Source organism: Polyodon spathula, chromosome 2, assembly GCF_017654505.1.
Source record: "Polyodon spathula isolate WHYD16114869_AA chromosome 2, ASM1765450v1, whole genome shotgun sequence".
NCBI classification, from domain to species: Eukaryota; Metazoa; Chordata; class Actinopteri; order Acipenseriformes; family Polyodontidae; genus Polyodon; species Polyodon spathula.
Window position 1 is genome coordinate 75,385,916 of NC_054535.1, and position 23,446 is coordinate 75,409,361.

A 23,446-nucleotide genomic window follows, 5' to 3' on the forward strand; every position below is an offset into this window, starting at 1 on the left:
CAGCTGCAACACCAAAGTGTACATTGTGCATTTAGATCTATCGAATAGAGATGTTTGGAACCTGTGCACCCCATTATTTAATTCACTGCTCAGTGTTCCAGAGTCATGCATCTAACGTGTATAAAGAAAAGTCTGCCTTGGTAATGGTCGGGATAAAACATATATACACTTATAAAAATAAAAGACAAAATCACATTTTATTAAAGTTTTCCCTGTATCATCAGAATGCATCGAACAGCCATTGAGCTTTCTGCAGGCTACTTCTTTTTACTTGACAGTGATGATATCTTCATAGGGCTTGTCCGTCTTGGGATTGATTTTTACGTTTGAGATTCTCTGAATGACTTCCATGCCTTTGGTAATTCTTCCAAAAACGGTGTGTTTGTTGTCAAGCCAAGGCTGTGCAAAATTAAATAAAATACATGAAACGCGAATTAAGCAGCAACCAACTGCTACCAACTGCTTTAGGTTTTCCCACTTCTGAACAAATTGGTACCTGTACTTGTAGGAGAGCTACACCTGCAGTCAATTTATCTGAAGGATAGCAAGGTATGTTGATATGCAAAACTGTATGTATATGGCTGTGTATATCAGGTTATTTTATGTTTTTTAAGGATAAAACTATGCTTGCATGGGGGAATGACATCTGTATGTTGCCCAAGTGATGAGAATGTATGTCACAGCTTATACAAACAACAGCAGAACACAACAACTTATCCACCTATTTTTCATTCACAATACTTACTGTCGGCACAACGGTAATAAAGAACTGCGCGCCATTGGTACCAGGACCACCATTGGCCATGCTGGGAGTGTACGGTCGGTCATGCCTTAATGTTGCGTGGAATTCGTCTCCAAACTCTCCTCCCCAGATGCTTTCTCCACCCACTCCAGTTCCTGTGGGATCTCCAGTTTGTATCATAAAGCCCTGGAGAGAAAAAGAGACCGCATTAAACAGGCTCTGCTAGCCACGGATCAAAGTTCTGAACCAGCTGCAGACAGACCTCCAAGATTAACCAATAGATGACAATCCAAATTATATATATTACTGTATTCCTTCAAATTTAAGACACAATGAAACAGATAGCTTTAATTGTTTAACTTATGAAAGCATCCCATTGCTTTAAGATACCGTAAAGACATTACTGCATTACAATTGAGCAGAGTCATCTTTCCTACACCTCTATACTGTTCTGCAAGGTTGGAAAAGTTAAATAAAAAAATAAATTAAAAAAACAAGTACAGAAATACATACTCTACAAGGAAGAGCTTGATGTGAACATCTCCTATAGTGGTGTGTATAACGGCACTGTCCGAAACACGTTTAGGACCCTCTGCTTGCGTGGCTGCCATGACTTCCTCTTTGGATGGTTTCTCGTTGAAGATGTCTCTGTCAGACTGCACTCTTTGTGCTGGTTCCCTTTTGGTGAACTGTGTATTTACAATGAGGGGAGTTTGTTCATAGCAGCAGCGCATTTTCTTTAGAAAGACATACTCATTCAGGCGAGTACTTTGAGTTGTTTTAAGGCAAGCTTATAAAATCCACACCCACATAGAATTTGTCTATACCACTCAGACTTAATCCTGAAGTACTTACCATATAAAACCTGTTCTTTTTAAATGCTGTGCAGAAGATGGTTGGGTCTGGCTCAGCTCTCTGTAGGGCAGGACTGTCCGATGCCTTCATCTCTATGGTGGGAGCAGCGTGGTGTACTTTAGCAATGCCCTGGAACAAATCCAGCTGGACTACCCCGATGTTCTCCTGTTTGCCCAGGATCCACACACACCTACAGAGAAACCACAGCAGAGTGTGTCAAATGCTTTGCCTACAGTCTCTCAAAAACCAATGCAAAATAATGTTCCATTCCATTTCAGGAGTTCAGCAGAACAGAGACTATATTATTCATCAAGTTCGAAAAGAATTAATTCAGAACAGGCAGAGTTAGACGAATAACCTGAATGCTTAAGATTACCCACTTTCTATTGTTCTTTTCATTGAATGGTTGCCTCTTCAATATACAGTACATGGAAACTGGTATATAGAAACTTCACATGCCCATCCATCATGGGCCAACTGAAATTCTCTACAGATAGTCCAAACTGTACCAACCTGTTTGTTTCCACATTGATAACTTTAATGCCCAGCATTGTCCCGTAAAGAACAAAGTGTCCCGTTTCATCAAAGATGACGTTGGTCAGTCTGATGCCGTCCACCTTCTCCAGTTCCCGTTCCACTGCCATGCGGCGACCAAACTCGATGTCAGGCAGCTGCTGCCTCATCTGCTGCAGCTCTGTGAACATCTGCAAGTGGAAGCATGAACTAAATACCCCAGGAGTGAGCTTCAAACCCACAACTACTGTACTAACAAGGCTGCTTTCCATACCCCATGGGCCACTTTGTTTTACTGAAGTCATTAGAATCAGACTCATGGCAAGCCCACGGTAATGGGTCAATCCTACTGTAATACACAGGAGTTTAATCATCTCAAAGTCAGTAGTTGGATATTAGTGACTTTTACAAATGTAGCAAACGCCACATTTTCATGAATGGCCCCAAATGCACTATGCAGTGTTAATTCAGGTTTCAGCATTCATTATCACACGTTATGGTTACATAAGCAATAAAACCAGGACAATGAAACCAAAATCTAATGTTGACAAGGAGATTCAAGACAGCACTGCATGATTATATTTGAATGCAGCATTACTGGTTCATGTTATTACAGTACGTTTTCTCTAGTTAGAAGTTAACGTTTCAGTTTGACTAATTAAGCAATAAATGTCAGTCTGCCAAAACTTTTTAACCCTGTCTACAACTATAAGCATTTGCAACACATTACCTCTTTTCACAACAAGAAAAACACAAGGCGTGGAAGACAGGTAAGAAACAGAAGACAGGTAATATTTAAATACAAACAGTTAGCAATACCACTTTTATTACCTAACTAAGTGGGCTATGGTCCAGATTTACTAACGATTTGTCAGCTTCCCCAATTATTATTATTAAATAATTATTATCTTTTTTTTTTTTTTTAATACATTTTTTTTTTTAATTTCACTTATTTAAACAATTTTAAAAAGTGTGCAAACTTTGAACTGAAGCAGAAGTTGAGATAATCTAGTGTTAGGTATTCAAGTAATTACATCTGTTAACAGTAACAGAAGCCTTTCTAACTGCTATGATATCAGGGGCACAACAGTGAGGGAGTTGTGCTAGTACAGAAATAAATACAACATCAGGACTTCATTTGATTAACGACAACACAGCTCTATCTTGTGGCAAGGTTCTAAATTAAAACAGCCTTTCCTAACTGGGGAAAGCCACATTCAAAGACTCAATATTTGTCACTTTGTTTGCCCAATAGGCACACTCCTTGCAGGGCTTCACAAAGGACACATTCAAGGCAAAACACTTAACGGCTCTCAAGCATAAGTACTGACTTACCGTCAAGCACTCAAACACTCTCATGAGCTTCCCAGACAAGAAGAGGAAATTTCGAACTTTCCGGTCCGCTGCGATTGTGGCCATTTTCTTCCCATCATAAGAGAAGGCCAGGCTGGTTGGATAGGTTTTACATTTGGAAAATTCATACAAATCTGTGTCAGTCTTGTACTCCCAGTCCACGTTTCTAGGAAATTTAAACTCGTTTGGTAGGCCAGTCCAGTACTCTAACATGCCAGCCTTGTCAGCAGACACTACGACTCTATAGGCTGGATTCAGACGTATCTGAGACAGAGGGGAAGAGTGCATTTTTTGAAAGATGTGAATTATTATCCTCTTCCATCGTAGACAAATATCTTTCCTGTGCTTTTCTCCGAACAGGCTACAGCAGATACAGCATCGCCAGGATTGTAGATCCATTCACATTGGCCAGGATGAAATCTTAACAGATGAACAAAATAAACTGTGGTTAGCATTATGTTTAACAAAATCAATAAGCGAAAGTTATTACTGTTCTTCCACTGGATGTTTTTGTACATTATTTGTATATATTGAATACTGTTGCCTGATAATCTGTTTTTGAAATTAATGGTTTTTTGTGTGTTTTTTTTTTTTTCTTTAGTAAGAGTTATGACATCTGTAATCTTATAGTATAGTCTTCATCACTGATTTAACCAGATGTTCATAGAATCACTGAATACAGCAAGATATCAACTGCACAGACATTATCCAAAAGCGTGTATCTGTATCCAAGTGAAATGCAGAATATAGTTGTGTTCTAGGGCTTTGCGTATTTAAACTTGTTTAAGTTAAATCATGTTTAAATTGTTATGCATTAATTTAATGGAATAAAGCCTGTTAATCAACATAAAACAAAGCAATCCTAGTTTACACAATTACTGAGTACCAATCAATAACAACCTGACAGTGTGACTTAATATTGAACCTGTTGTGATCAAACTATAACTAAAACGTCACCTGGGATAAAGGTGCCTGCCAAATAAATAAATAATAAAATAAATAATAAAACCACTCATTGTACCTGTGATTTATCTTACCTGTATTTTATCCTTATGATATAAAATTAGCTAGGCTTTATTATTATTATTTTACAATGGAAACTAAATAAAAGCTACTTTGTTCTCCTGCTTTGTACTGTATTGATTTATGTTTTAGAAAGAATCCAGAGTTTTCATGAACAAGCAATACGAAGGCTAACACTTCAGGTGCACGCATTGACTTTCTTAAGAAACGCGCATCTCATTTAGGTCAACTTACCCAAGCTTAAGCATGTCAATCATGTCAAAGTTCACAACATCAAAAACTTTCATTGCCTGGTCATCTCCAACTGAACAGAACAATGCCCCCTCTGCACTTATGCCAATGCACTCAATCACCCCTGTTTAAACAAATGTAAATTACAACTAAAGTTTTCATACAGGTATGGAAATAAAACCCCTATTGCATAGGAATTTCACCCATTCCAGGTTTTACTACTAGCCTGATCAGTCCCAGTGAATAGGTAACAAACTCAGGTGTGTCTTATTAAACTCATAGTAAAACCAGGAATGGATCAAACTGTTATGCAATGGGAATCTTTTTTCCATCCGTCATATCTACTTTTGCTTTGTATATATATGTGTGTGTGTGTGTGTGTGTGTGTGTGTGTGTGTGTGTGTGTGTATGTATATATATATATAAAATCCTCTGATGTTTGATGCACCACAGTGAACCTGTTCCAGCAACTAATCGCTGAACTGGATTACAACTACTTAGATGAAGTGTCCCTGGAAGTTTTTTTTCCTCAAAGAGCCGAGAAATAAATATATTGCTGGAGGCTACGTGATCCTTGGATACTTATTTTAAATGGTCAACAAGAAGAAAAAATAAATACATTTTAAAAACTCCACAAACCTAAATGGCTTCGAAAATGTTTAACAAACCCTATTCCTGCATCTTCTTTCTTCTTCCAGAACTTCACGTGACCATCGTGGCTTGCAGTTATAATAAAATCAGTCCTGCAATTATAATTGAAACCATTACAACAAACAACATCGTTGTATGTGTTATGTCAGTTCTCAATAACCCAGTATGAGTTTTGTCCAGTACATTTCTTTATATCAGGTCTATTTATGGAAACTGTTGGGTTTTTTTTTGTTCACAGAAAAACCTCTTTGTAACTCCGTTCATACATTGCAGCACTGGGGAGGTTGGTCAGGTACACGCGCTCAAATTCAAGCACTGACAAAAAAAGGGGTAAATAAGAATTTATTTTAAAAGAAAGACAATTTTATTTTCTTAAATAACAAGTTGCCTCTAAAAACCAGTAATACTGCTAGCGTTAAATATGTGTAATTTAATTCATACATGTATGTATTTATTTATTTAAGTAATTAATTAACTAATTAATTAATTAGTACGACAACAGAATAAATACCTTTCCTGAGAAAAGCTGCTTCTGCCCACAGGGGGAGAGAATCTGGTGGTCTGTAACTTCGGACTTGTGGATAACTAGCTATACTTTCGGTGTGAAGTTAACAACACGCAGAGTGAAAGTGTCGTATAATACTGAAACACAACTTTAACACAGTTGTTTCATATTAAACTTTGTATTGATCTGCAAAAAAACTGACCCAGTGACCAAGGCACTGTACAGTGCATGTAGCTGACAGTACAGGTAGTGCATAGACTGTGCAACGAGTGAAATAATTCACAATAAAAAACATGCACTACCACATAATGTAACTGTTGGTTTATTATTGTATTAACATAATTTGTCCTATGAATCTCTCGCATCCTATAGTTTATTGTTGCAGCTCTAGAACGCCCAATTATTTACGTGACGTCATAAGTACAATTCTGGTACTTTTTTTTTTTCTTCCAAAAGAAGCTTGCCTTTTCTTTTCTTTGACTGCGTAGCCAACCCGTTCGTCTTCCGCTGCTTCTCCTCCATTTTCATCCCGGACCTCTAATTTTCCTTTCTGTTCCAATGTAGAAGAAGCCATGATTTTAATTTTGGACTGAAGACCACGCCCCGTAACCTTCAACCTCAAAACTAAGACCAATCAATGTCGCCAATTTAATAGATGGAAATTCCAGCCAATAATATTTTCACAAGTTACTCTGTTTCCTGACCAGAGCCGATTGGACGAGAAGAAGTTACAAGATGTTTGCTGAGGAAACGTGTTTAAATGTTGGTGATTCGCGGGGCTGCTGTGAGGGACCATAGTGATGTGGATGGAAGTTTTAGTACGTTGTTATGTTATTTTTTAAGTCGAGTTTGGTTTGCTGGATATACTTCGTTTCTGTTTAAAAATGTAAATATCCCAAGTAATTCAGAAATGATATATTATTTGTTGTACTCAAAATAATCAATGCAAAGTATTTAAACATTAAATATAACCAAAGCTTTGTATTGCCTCTTCCCTTTTTGAGTGGTCTAATGCACGTTTTCTTTCAGTTCAGACGGTTATATGAATCTTAAATTGTATTAATTAAAACTAAAAAACTAAGGAAAATATGTATAGATACCAAATAAGGAATTATTACAAGTCAAAAAAAATATATATTTTCATTATTTTATTGTTTGCGTCACAGTTGTTGTCAAGAAAACAAGATCTATAGGTTTTGCAGGATTGCCTTTATATAGTTAGAAATTTCACAAAAGCTTTACGAAAATGTGCCGCGCCTTTAACACTTTTTCCAGGTACTTTCGGGTCAGTCTCTCTTACCGTATGTCTTCCGATACAAACATTTCTGTCGCTTAATGGTATATTCGAGAAGTTTCAGTCTGGTTTTTGTGCTGCACAGACGGCTCTTGTCAGAGTTGTGAATGATTTACAGATAAGCTCCGACTCAGACTTTCCATCACTATTAATTCTTCTTCATCTAAGTGCCTCATTTGATACAATAGACCAGGGGTCTTCCTCCTGGTTTTTGTTCCAACTGTGCCCTAAATTAATTTAGTGGACCAACTGATCTTCTAATAAGTACAGCTGGAGGAACAAAAACCAAGAGGGACACCGGCCTTCCAGGAGCAGGATTGGAGACCCTTGCTGTAGACGATAAAGCACATAAAACCGTCTGGCCTTGTCCTATCCTGGTTCAAATATTATCTCTCTGATAGTTTTCAGTTCGTCTCTATTGCGGAGGTAAAATCGTCATTATCGGAAGTTGTCTGTTGGGTTCCATAGGGCTCCATTCTAGGTCTCTTGTTTTCATTATATATGCTACCGTTAGGTTACCTCCACAGACATAGGGTGAACTTCCATTGCTTTGCTGATGATACCAAGCTATATTTGTCCCTAAATACAGGAATTTCTTTTATCTGGGTGTCATTAGCTACTTGCCTTACTTACATCAAGCATTTGATGTCACATAATTTTCTAATATTGAATTCAGATAAAACAGAGTTTATGCTAGTGGGATCACAGAACTAACTAAAAGGAAATATGGGTTTACATGAGCTTGAACTTTGCAGTCTCTCATCAAAACTTAAACTTAAATTAAGAGTTTGGGGGTCATCTTTGATCCTGATCTCTCATTTGAGAAATATAGCCAAACTTAGACCAATTATTTCTGTATCTGATGCTGAGAGACTAATGCATGCCTTTGTTTCATCTAGAATTGATTATTTTACTGGTGTACCAAAACCTGTGGTATCCTGCTTGCAGCTTGTTCAGAATACCACCGCTAGAATTCTGACTGAAACCAGGAAAAGTGAACATATTACCCCTGTTTTAGCCTGTTTACACTGGCTTCCTGTGCAGTATAGAACTGATTTAAAGATTTTGCTGTTAATTTACAAGGATTAGCACCTAGTTATTTGCAGGAGTTACTGACCTCGTATCTTACAAATCACACTCTTGAGATCACAGGATGCAGGGCTGTTGGTTTTTCCTAGAGTCAATAAAAGCAACTCACGTGTTGCTTTTATTGACCCTAGGAAAAACCAACAACCCTGCATCCTGTGGGCTTTTTCTTGTAGAGCGTCTAAATTCTGGAATGCTCTACGTTCATTTGTCAGGGGAACTGGGACCGTTACAGTTTTCAAGTCAAGACTAAAAATGCACTTTTATAAAATGGCTTTCTTATCTTAATGGGTTTTAATTTAACTTTAAAATTGCTGCTTTTGTATTATGTTATTTAAATATGTTATTTAAATGGTCTGATTGTGGCATGTGTGACATGCTATACAAATGTATTGTGGTTTGTTCTTTTTTTGTGCTATGTAATGTACAGTGCTTTGCGATTTTTTTGTATAAAAAGCGCTATATAAATAAATAAAGAAAGAAAGAAAGAAAGAGGTGCCAGTGTTGTGATTAAGAGACTTTTAGACATTGTAAGACAACAGGGTATGGAGAGGGTGAAAGAGCTCTTTAAAAAAAACAAACAAATAAAAAACAAGGGGTAGAATTGAAAGAGAGGTTAGGCCTTGAGAACCTGAATACAACTGGTGTGTGGTCTTAAGGACAGCATTCTTACAATCTGATATGAGCTACCATACATTTAAAAAAAAAAAAAAAAATACAACACTGCTTATAGCAGCAAAACAATAGAAAACTAGATAGGAATGTCTGTTGCAATGGGTCTGGTGTAAACATGTTCTTAGTATATATATTGCACATGTCCTTCCTTCCGGAGGTGGGGGGGGGGGGGCAGGGCAGTCCATACAGCATGCAGTGCATCAGATACAGATTTGGTCTTGTATATCATAGGCCTTTGTGCAAAAACAGATCTGTACATGTGCTTATATTTGCGCATCGATGCATTACTTTTGTTTTGTAATGCTTTTGGTTGATCTGTCAACTTTCTACGCATACCGTAGGTGAACCCTTGGATATAGCATGTCTTCTATTTGTGGTACTAGGGGTTACAAGTTAGAATTTTTTTTTGTCGTCAAGTTTTTTAGAAGTATTCAAGCAGGGTTTATTAGCAGAACTTGTTAGTCAATGTATTGTGCTCCTTGTATTGAACTTAATTTTGCATGACAATTTTATACTCGAGTACCATGTTACAACCTAACCGTTTTGTGCCAAATTACTTTGGTGAGTGTCATGCTTTAGTATGACACATGGTTGTTATGTAGGCTACTTCAGCAGTGTATACAGTACTGAGTAGTGTAAGAGCACAGGGTTTTTGTTGTGGCCTACATTTAAAGGTGACCTGTGGAGTGCGGTATTGTCTGTTTTAATAGTTTCTCAGAGTCTCTAGGATAATATTGTGACCAATCACGGTTTCTAAAGCATGATAGGTCTCCTAACCTGTCTAGCCAATAAGATATAAGTCATGTACCACTACTAAGAGGTTATAGGACATGAAGGAACTGGCAGACTAGGTAAAAACACGACCCTCCCAAGATTATGAACTCGGCTGTACATTCTAGAGCAAAACCCATATTGAAATACGAGGTAATAAAGTTGTTTGTAATGTTTCAGTTCTTTTCCAAATTTTTTTTAATCCCCCTAGAATTTTTTTTTTTTTTTCTGGTGTTACATGCAAATATCATGGGAACCTGTTTTGTGTTATGCAGTATCAGCTTTTAAATCTGCTTATCTAATGTGATTTTAAAAATACATACTTAAATGGGCCAAACAGGATGTGGAATTGCCGCCAGTATGCATACTTATAGATGAAAATGTTAGATATTATGAACAACCATATTGTCCAAATCTGTTAGCACCAGCTGTTTATCAAAGTTGAAAGTCGGTGCTTCAAAAATAGGTAGGATTAAAGGCTATAATGTTTTCCATGGTAACTCTGTGAACTATATATATATATATTATATATATATAATATATATATATATATATATATATATATATATATATATATATATATATATAAAACTATATTATTAAACTATTCTAGATCTTTTTTGTTGTCGATCCATGGATAAACTTTGAGATAAGGGACAAAAACCTTGTCTATGTTGTTTTAAACAGGTTTGCTTGGACAAAACCTTTAAAATTACAGGTGGTTTGTTTTATGTTGTTTTAAACCACTGTGCTATTATCTGTTGCCAAATTAAGTTAACAAAAGGCAAGAAACATCATGGTCTATTTACTAGACTCTGATCACGTGTCTGAGTTAATGTACCTGTTGATGCGGATCAAATCTGTTTTTCTTTCCCATGTTACAATTGTACAAGTGAATTACAAGTGTGTGTGTTTATTTTGCTGTTGCAACAAAAATGTAATTAGATTACAAGAGAAAGGAATGTTGTCTAGCTACATCAATAAGGTAGCTTTCAGAACTATCTAGTAATAATACATTATTTAGCAATAGTTATCTACAGATTTATTAAACTGTTAAGGTTTGCAACCATGTGAGCCCAAGGGATCTTTGAAATCCGTACTAGAAACCAAACAATAGGTCTTGGTTTTCAAGGAAATACAGTACTCAAACCATGGCATGCTGTCAACAGTAAAGCCCCATACAATAATAATAGGTTAACTTGTGGATGCTACAATGCCTTGTTATGTCTGTATGTACACTCAACTATAATTACACGTAACCGCTGTGGATTTTGAAAGTATACATCTGTTTCAAAACAGGAGGTCAGTATGGAGCCTGTCATGCTGGTATGTTTTTAATAGGAAGATAACTGGATTGTGATTGAGCTGTATTTTTAACATCATCCATACATCCACTGCTACCACTGTAAATACAAAATAATCTGTAGAGAGATGAATTCTCAATAAATGTTTTATTTGGTTAATTGTATAATTGTATGTAAAACAATAATTACATTGCAAAAAAATACATATACAGTGGATGTGCGTGTCAATTTGTTGCATTAGTTTTGTCAATTTGTGTCTCTTTGATAATACACTTTGTAATAAATAATTAAGCAGTATTGTGGAAGTTATGGTTAGGAATGGTAAGCCATCGGCAATATCGGCAGCAAAAGGATCATTTATGGTAATTGGACAATAAGCCTGAGTGTAGGTTAAAGATTATATTTACAAAAGATTTCAAACTTCTTTAAAAGCCTACGAGTGCATCAGTGAGACAGGGATCTTAACCTTTCAATTGTTGCATGATGAGTGTGTCAAACATACCACTCAAAGATGTCTTACTAGTCTCCAACAAATTGAATCATCTCAATGGTCATCAGACACTACAACGAGACGTTAGTCGTTTTAACAAAGACATTTTTGAGACGGGTGGTCCTGTTACTGACATTTATTTTAGAGCATTGCAACTAGGCCTGTTCACATTCTTTAGAACAACTGCAATGTAGTTTAGTGTCACCACAGGGTGGCGTACCTTGAACAAGGCATTTTATTCCAGAAACCACAAGTAATTACATACAGACAGATTCTGCACTTAACTATTACCCAGAAGAGTGTATCAGTGAACCATGCCATACAAAACGTTTTATTATAAGAAAACAATATTTCAAAGTTTGCTATATATATATATATATATATATATATATATATATATATATATATATATATATATATATATATATATATATATAATATAATATAAATAGATATAGATAGTTTGTAAATGTATGCATTTTTTTCAACTGCAGAGGCAACGGTAAATCTAATTATAATGTATACTTGTTTATTTATTTGTTTATTTTTGAAAAGTTGATAAAGTACCAACAACAACGGGGTGTATTTAGGGGACAGAAAGCCAGACACCCAGAGGGTAGTCCTGATTTATGATTCTGTCGACTGTTGTATTTCCCTTCTAATCCCCCAAAACTAATGGAACACAACCATGACATTCTAAATCATTGTTCTTCCGCCAAGTGCTTTGTAGATCAGAGGAATTACACCTGGGATGAAAAAAATGGCATAGAAAACAAAATCATCTCTTTGAAAGACACAGCAGCTGGAAATGTTGTATTTGAAAAGGGAGCAATACGCTATGATCAGGAAACAGTGTTCAGTGTTATGTTCAGTGACTGTTCACTGTACACACGGTTACAGCTAATACATTTCACCACGTCAAAGTGTATACTTTATTTAATTCGCAAGAAACACATCAATATTAACTAACGACTGGCAAGTTACATGAAGTTTACTGTAACAAATGAAAGTGTACAGTGGGTGACTCAATGGTATAGCACTGATATGCGTCCGTTTTCAGACACGCTTCATCGCATGTGTGTGTAACTTAATTTTCCAGTTTCTACTGGTGTCCCGCTCCCACTTACCACATTATCAGCCACTAATGTAGTTGATCATTCATAAAACAACTGAGATTTACAAAAAAAACCCAACAAAAAACAACATTTTGTAATTCTGTAAACGAAGCCCGCGTGTAATTGAAAGGTATATACACAACGAGTCAATCTTTCGCAATGGAAACCAGTATTATAAATTAAATTAGATTTTTTTAAACATATTTCAGATAAACGTTAATAAGCAGTAATAAGTCGAGTCAATGACATTGTTCTACTTTATTGACTGTCACTATGAACAAGTAGCCTAATACACGTTACATTTATAAATGTAGCTGAACTAGGAGGCGAACGAGTCTCAGTAACTTTTATGCAACTTTAAAGCCTAGAACACTACTAGCCCAATCCTTTCTGAATGATTTTTTTACCCCGATTGTACCCCGACCCCCTCCCCCTTCACGTGATTCTCCACAAGAACATGCGCACAGTTTACTTTTAAGCAGAGGCACATCTGCACACACTGACGTCAGCCCGAACCTCCCCGAGTAGGCTGCCAGCTCTAAAACTTGGCTATAGGCCGGGTACTGTGATCAAGGGGACACAACTTTGCTGCCTTGCATCCTTCTTATGGTGTACTTTAAAATGAAAGTTGTGTTTCTTTTCGCAAAACAAAAAAATAACAGAAACAAAAAAATAAATAAATAACACAACCCTACGATTTTTTTTTTTAAATATATATATAATATAATAATATATAATATATATAATTTAAAAAGTTAACTCATAGTGGGGAAATAAATCAAATTAGCAGACTGGTTTCATGACTGAATTGATGGAATTACACTTGCTGCCAGGTCAGATGCTGCAGTAAAAAGCCCTTTTACAAATACAGTAGCGGGGAAATTTCAAATATCCTTTTTGTCGGCAAGAAGATAGTTATTATAGATTTAAGACGAAAGAGAAAAGAGAAGCGAATGCAGTGAATGGGTACGGGACTTCTGTGCAGGCAACTCTATTGTCTGCGGTCTATACAGCGCAGCTCCTGACAATGAGGATGAAAACGGTAACTATCGCTTTACTTGATTTAACAATACCGATCTGGCTGTAAACTTGTCTTCTAGTTCTGTTTGCTTTTGTGATTGCCTCCTTGTACGTTTTTATAATGCACCATATATTTTAACAGTGTAGCCGTTTTAGTGCATGCTATTATGACTGTTAACGTTAAAAGTCATGCAGGGTGAACTGGATACGTTTAAAAGATTAGTTGTATTGAAATCATAAAACAGCTTTGCTACTTGTAAGATGTGTCGCTAAATCAATGATGACACGCAGTTTCCACATCAGATCTGCTCAAGCTGTTTTATTGATACAGTGCGATTACAGTGCAATGATATGTTACACTTTTAATGGGCTAATCAGCCAGATGTACGCGTGTGTTTTTCATTTACTTGTGGTCACTTGGGATTTGACTGCTGCTAAAAAAAAAAAAAAAAACTTTGCAGACCGTAATTAGAAGTGAGAATAAATATAGAAGTTGATCACCCCCCCAATCCAACTTTGATTAATTTAAACGCGGGGTCTGCTGCCTAGCTGTGTTAAAATCAAAACCCAATTTCTTATATTGTACTGAAGAGACTCTTGTTTTTATTTGAGCTGCCGGTGTAATGCATTTGGGCTAGTTGCCAACTGTCTGGGTCACACGCGTTTTATCCAAATAGATTTAGCGCTGCTGTCTGGATTTGGACTGCTGGATGTTAACTAAACTAAACCCAGACCGTTTTTGAAGATCACAGTAAGATGTACCATGTAGTGTACAGTCTAACAGTATATTGTATTTGAGTAATGCATTATCTTTTTTGTATGTTTTGACATTCATTTAAAATCACAGTCCAATAGGATAGGTTATATAACATCACAATTCGATTAAAAATAAATAAATAAATAATTCTAATAGACTTACCGAATAGATATATCAGCAGAAGTAGAACCGTATTATTGTATTCGCACTGACAACACTTTTCATATTATTATTATTATTATTATTATTATTATTATTATTATTATTATTATTATAATTAAGGCGACTTACAGGTGTACAGGTAATTTCAGCGCTAATATTTAAATAGAGCATAGTTTACAGTAAGTGCAAATAATGCTACTAAAACACAAAATTAAATAGGATGCACCAAGTTACGATTACAAAAGGTTATATCTACAATGACACAGTAGTAGTGCAATAGTGCAGGACAGTGCGTTAGATGAGGATCCAGTAACGTAGTGCGTAGATCAGGGAAGTCCAGTGCACAGGAGGAGGGGTAGATCAAGAGATCTACAAGTGCAGTGTATACAGCTTTACCCAAATCTGGCTGTTCAACGCATTTTCTCCACTAGCCAACGGAGAAAATAAAACAGTAGCCCGTCATAGTTTATTCTAATATACTTAACAGTTACACACTGCCAGTGGTGTTTAAAAATGCACTGTGTACAACATCGATAAAACATTTCGATTTCAACACCACCTCACAAACATACTTTGCATAAAATATTTTCTGAACAAAGTTGTTACGGCAGGAGAAAGGCAGACACAAATCAAACACATCCAATAAACATAATTTGCTAAACTTAAATAAATTACCAACAAAATAATTATATACAGTACAGGGGAAATGAAAGTGAAAGAGATTTACCAGCGCTGGGGAAAATAAGCAAACACTGCTGGGGAAGGGCAAAAATAATATAATACAACTTCCAAAAATCACTAACAGAAAAAAAAAAAAAAAAACACTAACTGTTCCTAGATAAAGGATATGGTATCATAATACAGTCATCCACAGCTGAAGAGGTTGATAATGGCGGACAGAGGACAGATTGTATATCTCACTTTACTGACCCTTCCGGTGTCACAATGCAATAGGCATATGGGCGCGACAATACTGGCTTCGTGTTTAACTTTCGCTTTTTCAATTTATCAATTTTTCATTCAGTTTTTTCCTGGTCACTTTTAAAACTCTTCTTCAGAAAACTGAATACGAAACCGAATTATACAATTTCCATTATACTTCGCTCATAATTACGCACACAGTAGCCGTGCTTGAGTAGGGGGCGGGGGGGTATGAGTTGCTCCTCCAATTAAAACCAGGGCTCATATACGTCACCTGTCATTGGTAGTGCTGTGGTTATAGAGATAGGAGCTTGATTATAATAGATGCTATGATTAAAAAACAAACAAAACAACAACAACAACAACAAAAACAAACAAACAAATAAAAAAAAAACGTGAATTAAGTCGATTTTAACACGTTTCTCAGTTTTGATTGGGACACAAATGGCTTAAAAGGTATCAGTTGAATTCTTAAAGGAGAGTCTAAAAGTGTGTTAAGTAATTTGAAAACATAATAGCATTGGGGTACGATAATGGTCTGTTTTGATTAAAAGACGAGCATTATAATTAAATTATTATAAAAATGTTATGTAGTCCAATTAATGAAACAGTGCTAAAATCCAAATCGCTAATCTATCCTGTTATGTTTTCAACCCGAGTTTTATCGCATTTTCTAGCTACATTGTCTTTTGTCTGGGCCCCACCTCCTCCGCGCTAGATCCAACACCAGTAGCGGAAGCAGACCTCGTATGTACAGGATACATTATTTTCATGTTATTTAACATTGTTCCCATACAGCCACTGTAGGAGCACAACCTACATTTCGCTTTTCGGTCTCCCTTTTTATCGAAATATTCCCAGACAGGGCTACGCTTATTTCGACCTCCCAAAAATGACATTGCTAGTCACGTGAGTAAAAACATGCTGGCCATTGGGCGGTGAATATCCAGTGACAATGAGAGGAAGTAGACAAAAAACCTCTGAGTAATCGTCATTTGCAGAGTGACCCCTTGTTCTTAATGTTTGACCTGCATATTTAAAAAAAAAGTTTAAATGGTTAAGCAAAATTAGAAACGATTAAGACCCCTAGTAATCGCGTTACCGCTGTTATGATTGCTCGAGGGTCAGCATATGGTTTGTAACTAGCATCAGTGAAATGAAATGTGTATTGATTTTTGCCAATCTCTTTCCTTTTTCATTTTTACCCCTCCCCTTTATCCCCTTAGCAACCAAATGCACCTCCCGACACCGGCTGTTAAGATTTATCAGAAAAGGTACTTTGTCGCGTAATAAAGTATAAAGCATACTTGGCGTGGAAACCCATTTTTGATAGGCTCTGTAGTTATACAGCTTTGCATTTTCTCCCCAGTCTAAAAAGCAAAAGCACAGACATGCGGAAAGTGGTGAATGTATAATACATAACACTATTATAATAGTTTCAGTTTTTATGTGGCATTTTAAGAAACCAGATTCATTGCATATTGGTAATAAAAGGGATAGCTTGAGAAACCTGGCAGTCGTCCAACAACACAACAGTGAACAGATATAAGGCGATTCTGCTTATCATTGGGTAATATTTGTGAGGTTCTTTTTTTATTGCATTATTATGACTTGCTTTGTGATAACCAAACTGGAAGTGGTCCAAAATATCTTAAATATATGAATCCATGACTTATTTTACTCCCAGGTAAATTACATAAACAACTTTTTTTTATGACCCCTAACAATATGTATTAATTAACCAACTCAATAATGACTTGGATTTTTATGGAGTGGCAATCCAATGCTTAACTTTTAAACGTAATTTATTGAAAACCCTAATTTACAGATCTTTATTAGTCATGCTCTTGGCGTTATACACACTCCCAGTGAAATGACCTGTTGTCAATGCCAGATGTTGCAGTGACTGGAGGCGCAGGCAGAAATTTCTGCACAACCTCTTTTTAACTTCGTCAGTTTATTTTTAAGACTAGAAGAGGTAACTCGGGAGTTTGACCTAGGGGAGTTGTTGTGATTAACACACTTTCTTCTACTGACTAAAATGTGCTTTACCATGACACAAAAACTACTGTGCACCCTTTCCTGTATGTGATATCTACCCGTCAGTAGAGTTCTGATCATATGAAGCAACAATGCAAGACTGCATATATTACCAAAAACACTACCTGGAGGTTGCATTTTGTCTGGCAAGCCACTAGCTCATTAAAACTCCAAACCCCTATAACAAGAGTCAACTTGTTATTAGAAAATATGCTAGTGGGCTGTTTGTTGAAAAGTGAAACTACTTTTGCAGCTGCTGAAAACAGAAGCCTTATGTTTTCCCCTTTGTTTGTTTTTGTCATGTTTTATGTTTAGCAAAAATACATGTCCAAAAATGTATTATTACATTCATTATACATTTAATTGTGTAAATAGAATTATTAGGTATATAATGTTCTTGTTTGCTGACCTGTTCCAAAACTGTATAATGAATTATGTGTAGCAATATGTAAACATTGAGACGTGCATATTCATATAATACTCTCTTGTCATTCTTTCAGGTGCATACATGGATAATCCAGTACAAACCTCCAATGTAGCTCAGCTGCTTTGGAATTACTTTAAGTTGTTTTGCTAAACCATTTGTGCTGCTCATAGCAAGGAAATGAATCCAGACACAGAAGGAAACAGAACCCTTTAGCGAAAGTCCAATCTAAAAAAGAAACTGGGCACATGGACCAAGTTCAGCACTAACAAAAAAGGAAAATAATAGATGGACTTGTTATGGTGCTATACTGGAGTAAAGGAATGTGTTTAGCCCCCCGGTAGCCTCCCTCCCCCAAGTCAGAACTTCTCTACATTATGGAAATTTTGTGGAAGATGTTGACTTGGATGTTGAGCCTAGTCATGGCTGCTTCTGAATTTCATAGCGACAACAGACATTCACACAGTTCCCAAGGTAGGCTTGTATTGCCAGCATGTCTATTTTTTTTCACTGTGTGCATGGCCAATGTGATAATGTGCTTTCGACAGATTGCACCTTCACCTGGATAATGCCACAAAAACCTGTTCAATACAAAAGCCATAGGGGCTCCACCTAGTATACAAGCCTGTACGTCCTAAGTAATTTAAATTGATATTAATAATTATAGTTCCTTATCAGAAGGACATTTAAGGAAAGTGAATGAATGTACCTCAGTTTTAGTTGCAACAAGTAAAATGTCTTAGAACTTGAATTGTTAAAGAAATACTCTTTATGCATTGGGTTTGAAATAGTGATGTAACAGCTGAAGTAATGTTTGTAATATGTGTTATCAGAAAAGGTACAATCGTTAAGTTCAGAAATGATTGTTGAAACTCATCACTGTCTATTTTTTTTATTTAGTAGAAACCTGTTTCTATTAGAGTAATTTGGTGAATCGTCTGTGTGTAATTTTCACGAGTGAAAGCTTGTGGATGAAGTGGATTTGATTAATGTTACTAGCACTTGTCACGTCCTGTTTTTTCTTTCACGCCTACTTCTTTGACGGGCTCACCTTGTGATCACAAAGAGGAGTTCCTTTCTTACCTTGAGCACTACCAGCTGACAGTCCCGGTGAGAGTGGACCAGAATGGGGAGTTGATGAGTTATACTGTGAAACACAGCAGACACTTACGGCGAAGGAGGAGTGTGGACCCTATCGACCAGGACCTTGCAGAATCCAGGCTGTTTTATAAACTATCTGCCTACGGAAGGCATTTTCATTTAAACCTGACACTGAACACTCATTTAGTGTCCAAACATTTTATTGTAGAATATTGGGCTAGAGATGGACCAGAGTGGAGACACGATTTTATGGATAATTGTCATTACATTGGATACCTACAAGATCAACGGAGCACAACAGCAGTGGCATTGAGCAACTGTAATGGTTTGGTGAGTAGATTTTTTTAGTCATATGAATATCTGTGTATTGTAATTTTAATATAAAGTGTGACATATGCTGTCAAAGGGGCTGAGCATACAGGTTTCCAAGTATATCCAAAGGTAAAATTTATGTTTGTATTATTTAACCTCTTTGACGCAGTATAGATAGATAACATATTTGTGACTAAACTTTTTTTTTTGGTGAGTGGACAATGGGATTGGAGACGGAGGTAATAAATAATAAAATAATAATGTAAAGTTAAAATATCTGCTCACCGTGTTTTGTGTAGTGTTAGTCCGTTTTGTTTGTCTCTTTTGTTTTGGGGAATGTGCCGTGTCCTGTGTTTTTGTGTTTGTTACAACCTTATATTTTCTGGCTGGCTGTTCATTTATTAAATGCTGAGCGAAACCATTCGCTCAGCTCCACCAAACTCTACCTCTCTCTGTCGTTTATTTCCTGTTTCTGGTCTAACGTCACCCACTGCAGCCGTCTTTGTGACACGTGGTGTCATCGTAGGATTACCAGCACCTCCAAGACGCAGACCAGAGCAAGAACCGCAATTTCTTGTTTAAAAAAAAAAAAAAACGACAAAATAAAAAAAAAGTCAGACGACGCCGTCAGGCTGAAGGACTGGATCCAGAACAATGCTGGGCTGGAGGCCCAGTCCATGCCCATAGCCATCCAGTTCTTGTGGCTGATGGACAGGGAGCAATGGGAGGCGTATGAGAGGGAACACACCCCAAACTCCCTGGAGGAAGGTGTGGAGTTGGTCCTCTGTTACCTGGAGGCAGCTATAAACAGAACAGTAGCTCAGGTTGCAGGGTCTCCAGTGCCCAGGCAGGGGGACCGCGAGAGTCCAGCGCCCAGACGGGGGGACCATGAGAGTCCAGCGCCCAGACGGGGGGACCGCAGGGATCCAAAGCCCGAGAAGGAGCTGTTCCCATCTCCACCAGCAGAGGGTGAGTGCCTGCTGGTATCACTTCCCCTACCGTCACCACCTGGAGGAGAGGAGCAAGTGCTTCCTCTGCCTCCATCGCCTTCCCTTGCAAGTGAGGGAGAGCCACACCAGTCCCCTGTAATAAGGGTAGACTACACGCCGCTCTCACCTCCGCTGCCAGGAGACTACACGCCGCTCCCAACTCCACCGCCAGGAGACTACACTCCTCCGCCAACTCCATCGGCAGGAGCAGAGCAGCAGGAGCTGCCTCTGCCTCTGCCACCTCCACCAGCAGAGGGTGAATGCCTGCTGGGTTCCCGTCCACCAGCAGAGGGTGAATGCCTGCTGGGTCCCTTTCCACCAGCAGAGGATGAATGCCTGCTGGTATCACTTCCCCCACCAGCAGAGGATGAATGCCTGCTGGTATCACTTCCCCCACCAGCAGAGGGTGAATGCCTGCTGGGTCCCTTTCCACCAGCAGAGGATGAATGCCTGCTGGTATCACCTCCCCCACCAGCAGAGGAAGAATGCCTGCTGGTATTGCTTCCCCCACCAACAGAGGATGAATGCCTGCTGGTATCACTTCCCCCACCAGCAGAGGGTGAATGCCTGCTGGGTCCTTTTCCACCAGCAGAGGATGAATGCCTGCTGGTATCACCTCCCCCACCATCATGAGGAGAGGAGCTGGAGCTGCCTCTGCCTCTGCCTCTATCACCATCAGGGGGAGAGGAGCAGGAGCTGCTTCTCCCTGCACCAGAAGGACCAGGACTAGATGCTGGCGGTCCTCAGCAGCCCTTGCATAGGCTGCTGAGGGAAGCACGGGGAAGAACCGCCTGGCCGCAGTGGCCGAGAAGAGGGCCAACGCCCACATCCCGGCTTGTCCTGACTCTCTGCCTCGCTTCGCCCAAGGATGCCTGCCTCGCTTCGCCCAAGGATTCCTGCCTCGCTTCACCCAAGGATGCCTGTCTCTCTTCACTCAAGGATGCCTGCCTCGCTTTGCCTGGGGTTGCCTGTTGCTCCGCATCACCTGGGGTTGCCTGTTGCTCCGCATCACCTGGGGTTGCCTGTTGCTCCGCATCACCTGGGGTTGTCTGTTGCTCCACATCGCCTGGGGTTGCTTGTTGCTCCGCATCGCCTGGGGTTGCCTGTTGCTCCGCATCGCCTGGGGTTTCCAACCTCTCCGCATCTCCTGGGGTCGCTGGAATTGCTTCGCCAGGGGTTGCAATCAGCTCTGCTTGGCCACAGGGGTCAGTGTGGCTGGAGTCCCCCCAGAGGGAGCTGCCGGCTATAAAGGGGGGTGAGGTCAGGAGACCACCTTCCACCGCAGCAGTTTCCCTGCTGGAGATCTTGGGGGAGGTCTGGAGACCACCAACCCCAGCAGCTTTTCCTCTGCTGGACTTGCCCTGGCTGAAGGAGTCAGTCTGGGAGCTGTCGCCATGTCTGCTGACAGCCGCACCATTGGCAGCATTTCCACTGCCAGTGGTACAGCGGGAGGAGAGATTCACCCCACTGTCAGCACGTCTGCTGACAGCATGGCTAGTAGCAGCCTGGCTACTGGCAACATTGCTGCCCATCAACCCCTTAAAGCCCATGTTCTTGGCCCAGGACTTTGAGTGAGACTTTTGGGATTTTAAGAGGGGAAGGTGCCCATTGAGGCCATGCATGCCTTGCACAAGGGGGGATATATGTGGTAAAGTGCCCGCCCCTGTGTGTATTTTGTGTTGTGTGTTAATGTTGTGAATGCAACAATGTGTCTATATGTATGTCTAAAGTGCAAGATGAAACCGCAAGCCCATTCACAAGCCGGTATTGTGTTTGAATAATTTTGTGCTTTGTTTCATACTTTATAACCTCTTTTTCGATGCTCTGTTTTTCAACAAGCACGGTGTTATTACAACAGAAGAAGAACAGTATTTTATTGAGCCATTAAAGAATATATCTTCCGGAAATTCCAGTGATTTCAACTTTGAAGAAGGACAACCCCATGTTATTTATAAAAAATCTTCTCTTGGGCAACAGCAACACAGTGGGGAATCAAACTGTGGCGTTTCAGGTAACTAGCATGACATACAGATTTCTTGGTTGTTTATTAATAGACAGATAGATAAACTCTAGATGCAATTTGATATAGATAGATGAATTGCACATACAATTTATTGCATGAGAAAGCGTTTCTTATAAAATATGTTATTTTGAATGTGATGCATGCTATCTATTGTACAATGTCATGCCATAATCATGATTGTTTTGCAATTTTAACTTGTGTGTTTTGCATTATAAATCAACTGGAAAATGTGATTGAACATATCTATATATATATATATATATATATATATATATATATATATATATATATATATATATATATATATATATATGATTTGAACAGACTCATATTCACTTATAAACCCAGCACGTGCCATGTTACAGCTGTTTTTTTAGATCTCACAATAGCAGGTTATCGAATGTCTGGACAATAAACAGAAAACAAGCTGCAGTGTGGTTGAAGGAAGAGCTTTATTTGGATACATGTGCCAGAGATATGACTTTAGCCTAAAAGGCAGTTGCAATTATATTGAACTCCTACATTTATATGTAAATGTCTCTATATGGAGTGGGTAATGCCACATTTGGTTAACCCAGAAGATATGCATAAACAATTGTAATAATGTGGAAAAAGATATTGCAGGCATACGACCAGCGCAAAGAGACAGGAGCATAGAGTAATGAGTTTGTGACTACAAAAAATTTCTATAACCATTTTATGTTGGGATATTGAAAATCCATGCATGCTGTAAACAGTGGTGCGGTATGGAGGTATTGACAGTGTCGACGCAAGGGACTTTTTCAGCCTGAAAAAAGAAACAAGGACCAGGGGTCACAAATGGAGTTTAGAAAAAGGGGCATTCAGAACAGAAAATAGGAGACACTTTTTTACACAGAGAATTGTGAGGGTCTGGAATCAACTCCCCAGTAATGTTGTTGAAGCTGACACCCTGGGATCCTTCAAGAAGCTGCTTGATGAGATTTTGGGATCAATAAGCTACTAACAACCAAACGAGCAAGATGGGCCGAATGGCCTCCTCTCGTTTGTAAACTTTCATATGTTCTTATGTTCTTACTTAATTTGTGACCTAACTAAAGTGGGTTACAT

The 23,446-nt window shown here is 38.4% G+C and overlaps 1 protein-coding gene and 1 pseudogene across 1 annotated transcript in view; one reads left to right on the top strand and one right to left on the bottom strand.

Moving 5' to 3' along the window:
• Positions 1–261: 261 nt before the first annotated feature.
• On the bottom strand, positions 262–5,430 carry LOC121300739 (annotated as a pseudogene).
• A 12,585-nt stretch (positions 5,431–18,015) lies between these two features.
• Positions 18,016–23,446, top strand: part of LOC121300733 (A disintegrin and metalloproteinase with thrombospondin motifs 6) — an 82,219-nt gene continuing 76,788 nt past the window's right edge. The window contains exons 1-3 of the mRNA XM_041229502.1: positions 18,016–18,406; positions 18,999–19,363; positions 22,174–22,345. Coding sequence (XP_041085436.1) covers positions 18,310–18,406; positions 18,999–19,363; positions 22,174–22,345 — 634 coding nt within the window. The 5' untranslated portion in view covers positions 18,016–18,309. The remainder of the gene's footprint in view (positions 18,407–18,998; positions 19,364–22,173; positions 22,346–23,446) is intronic.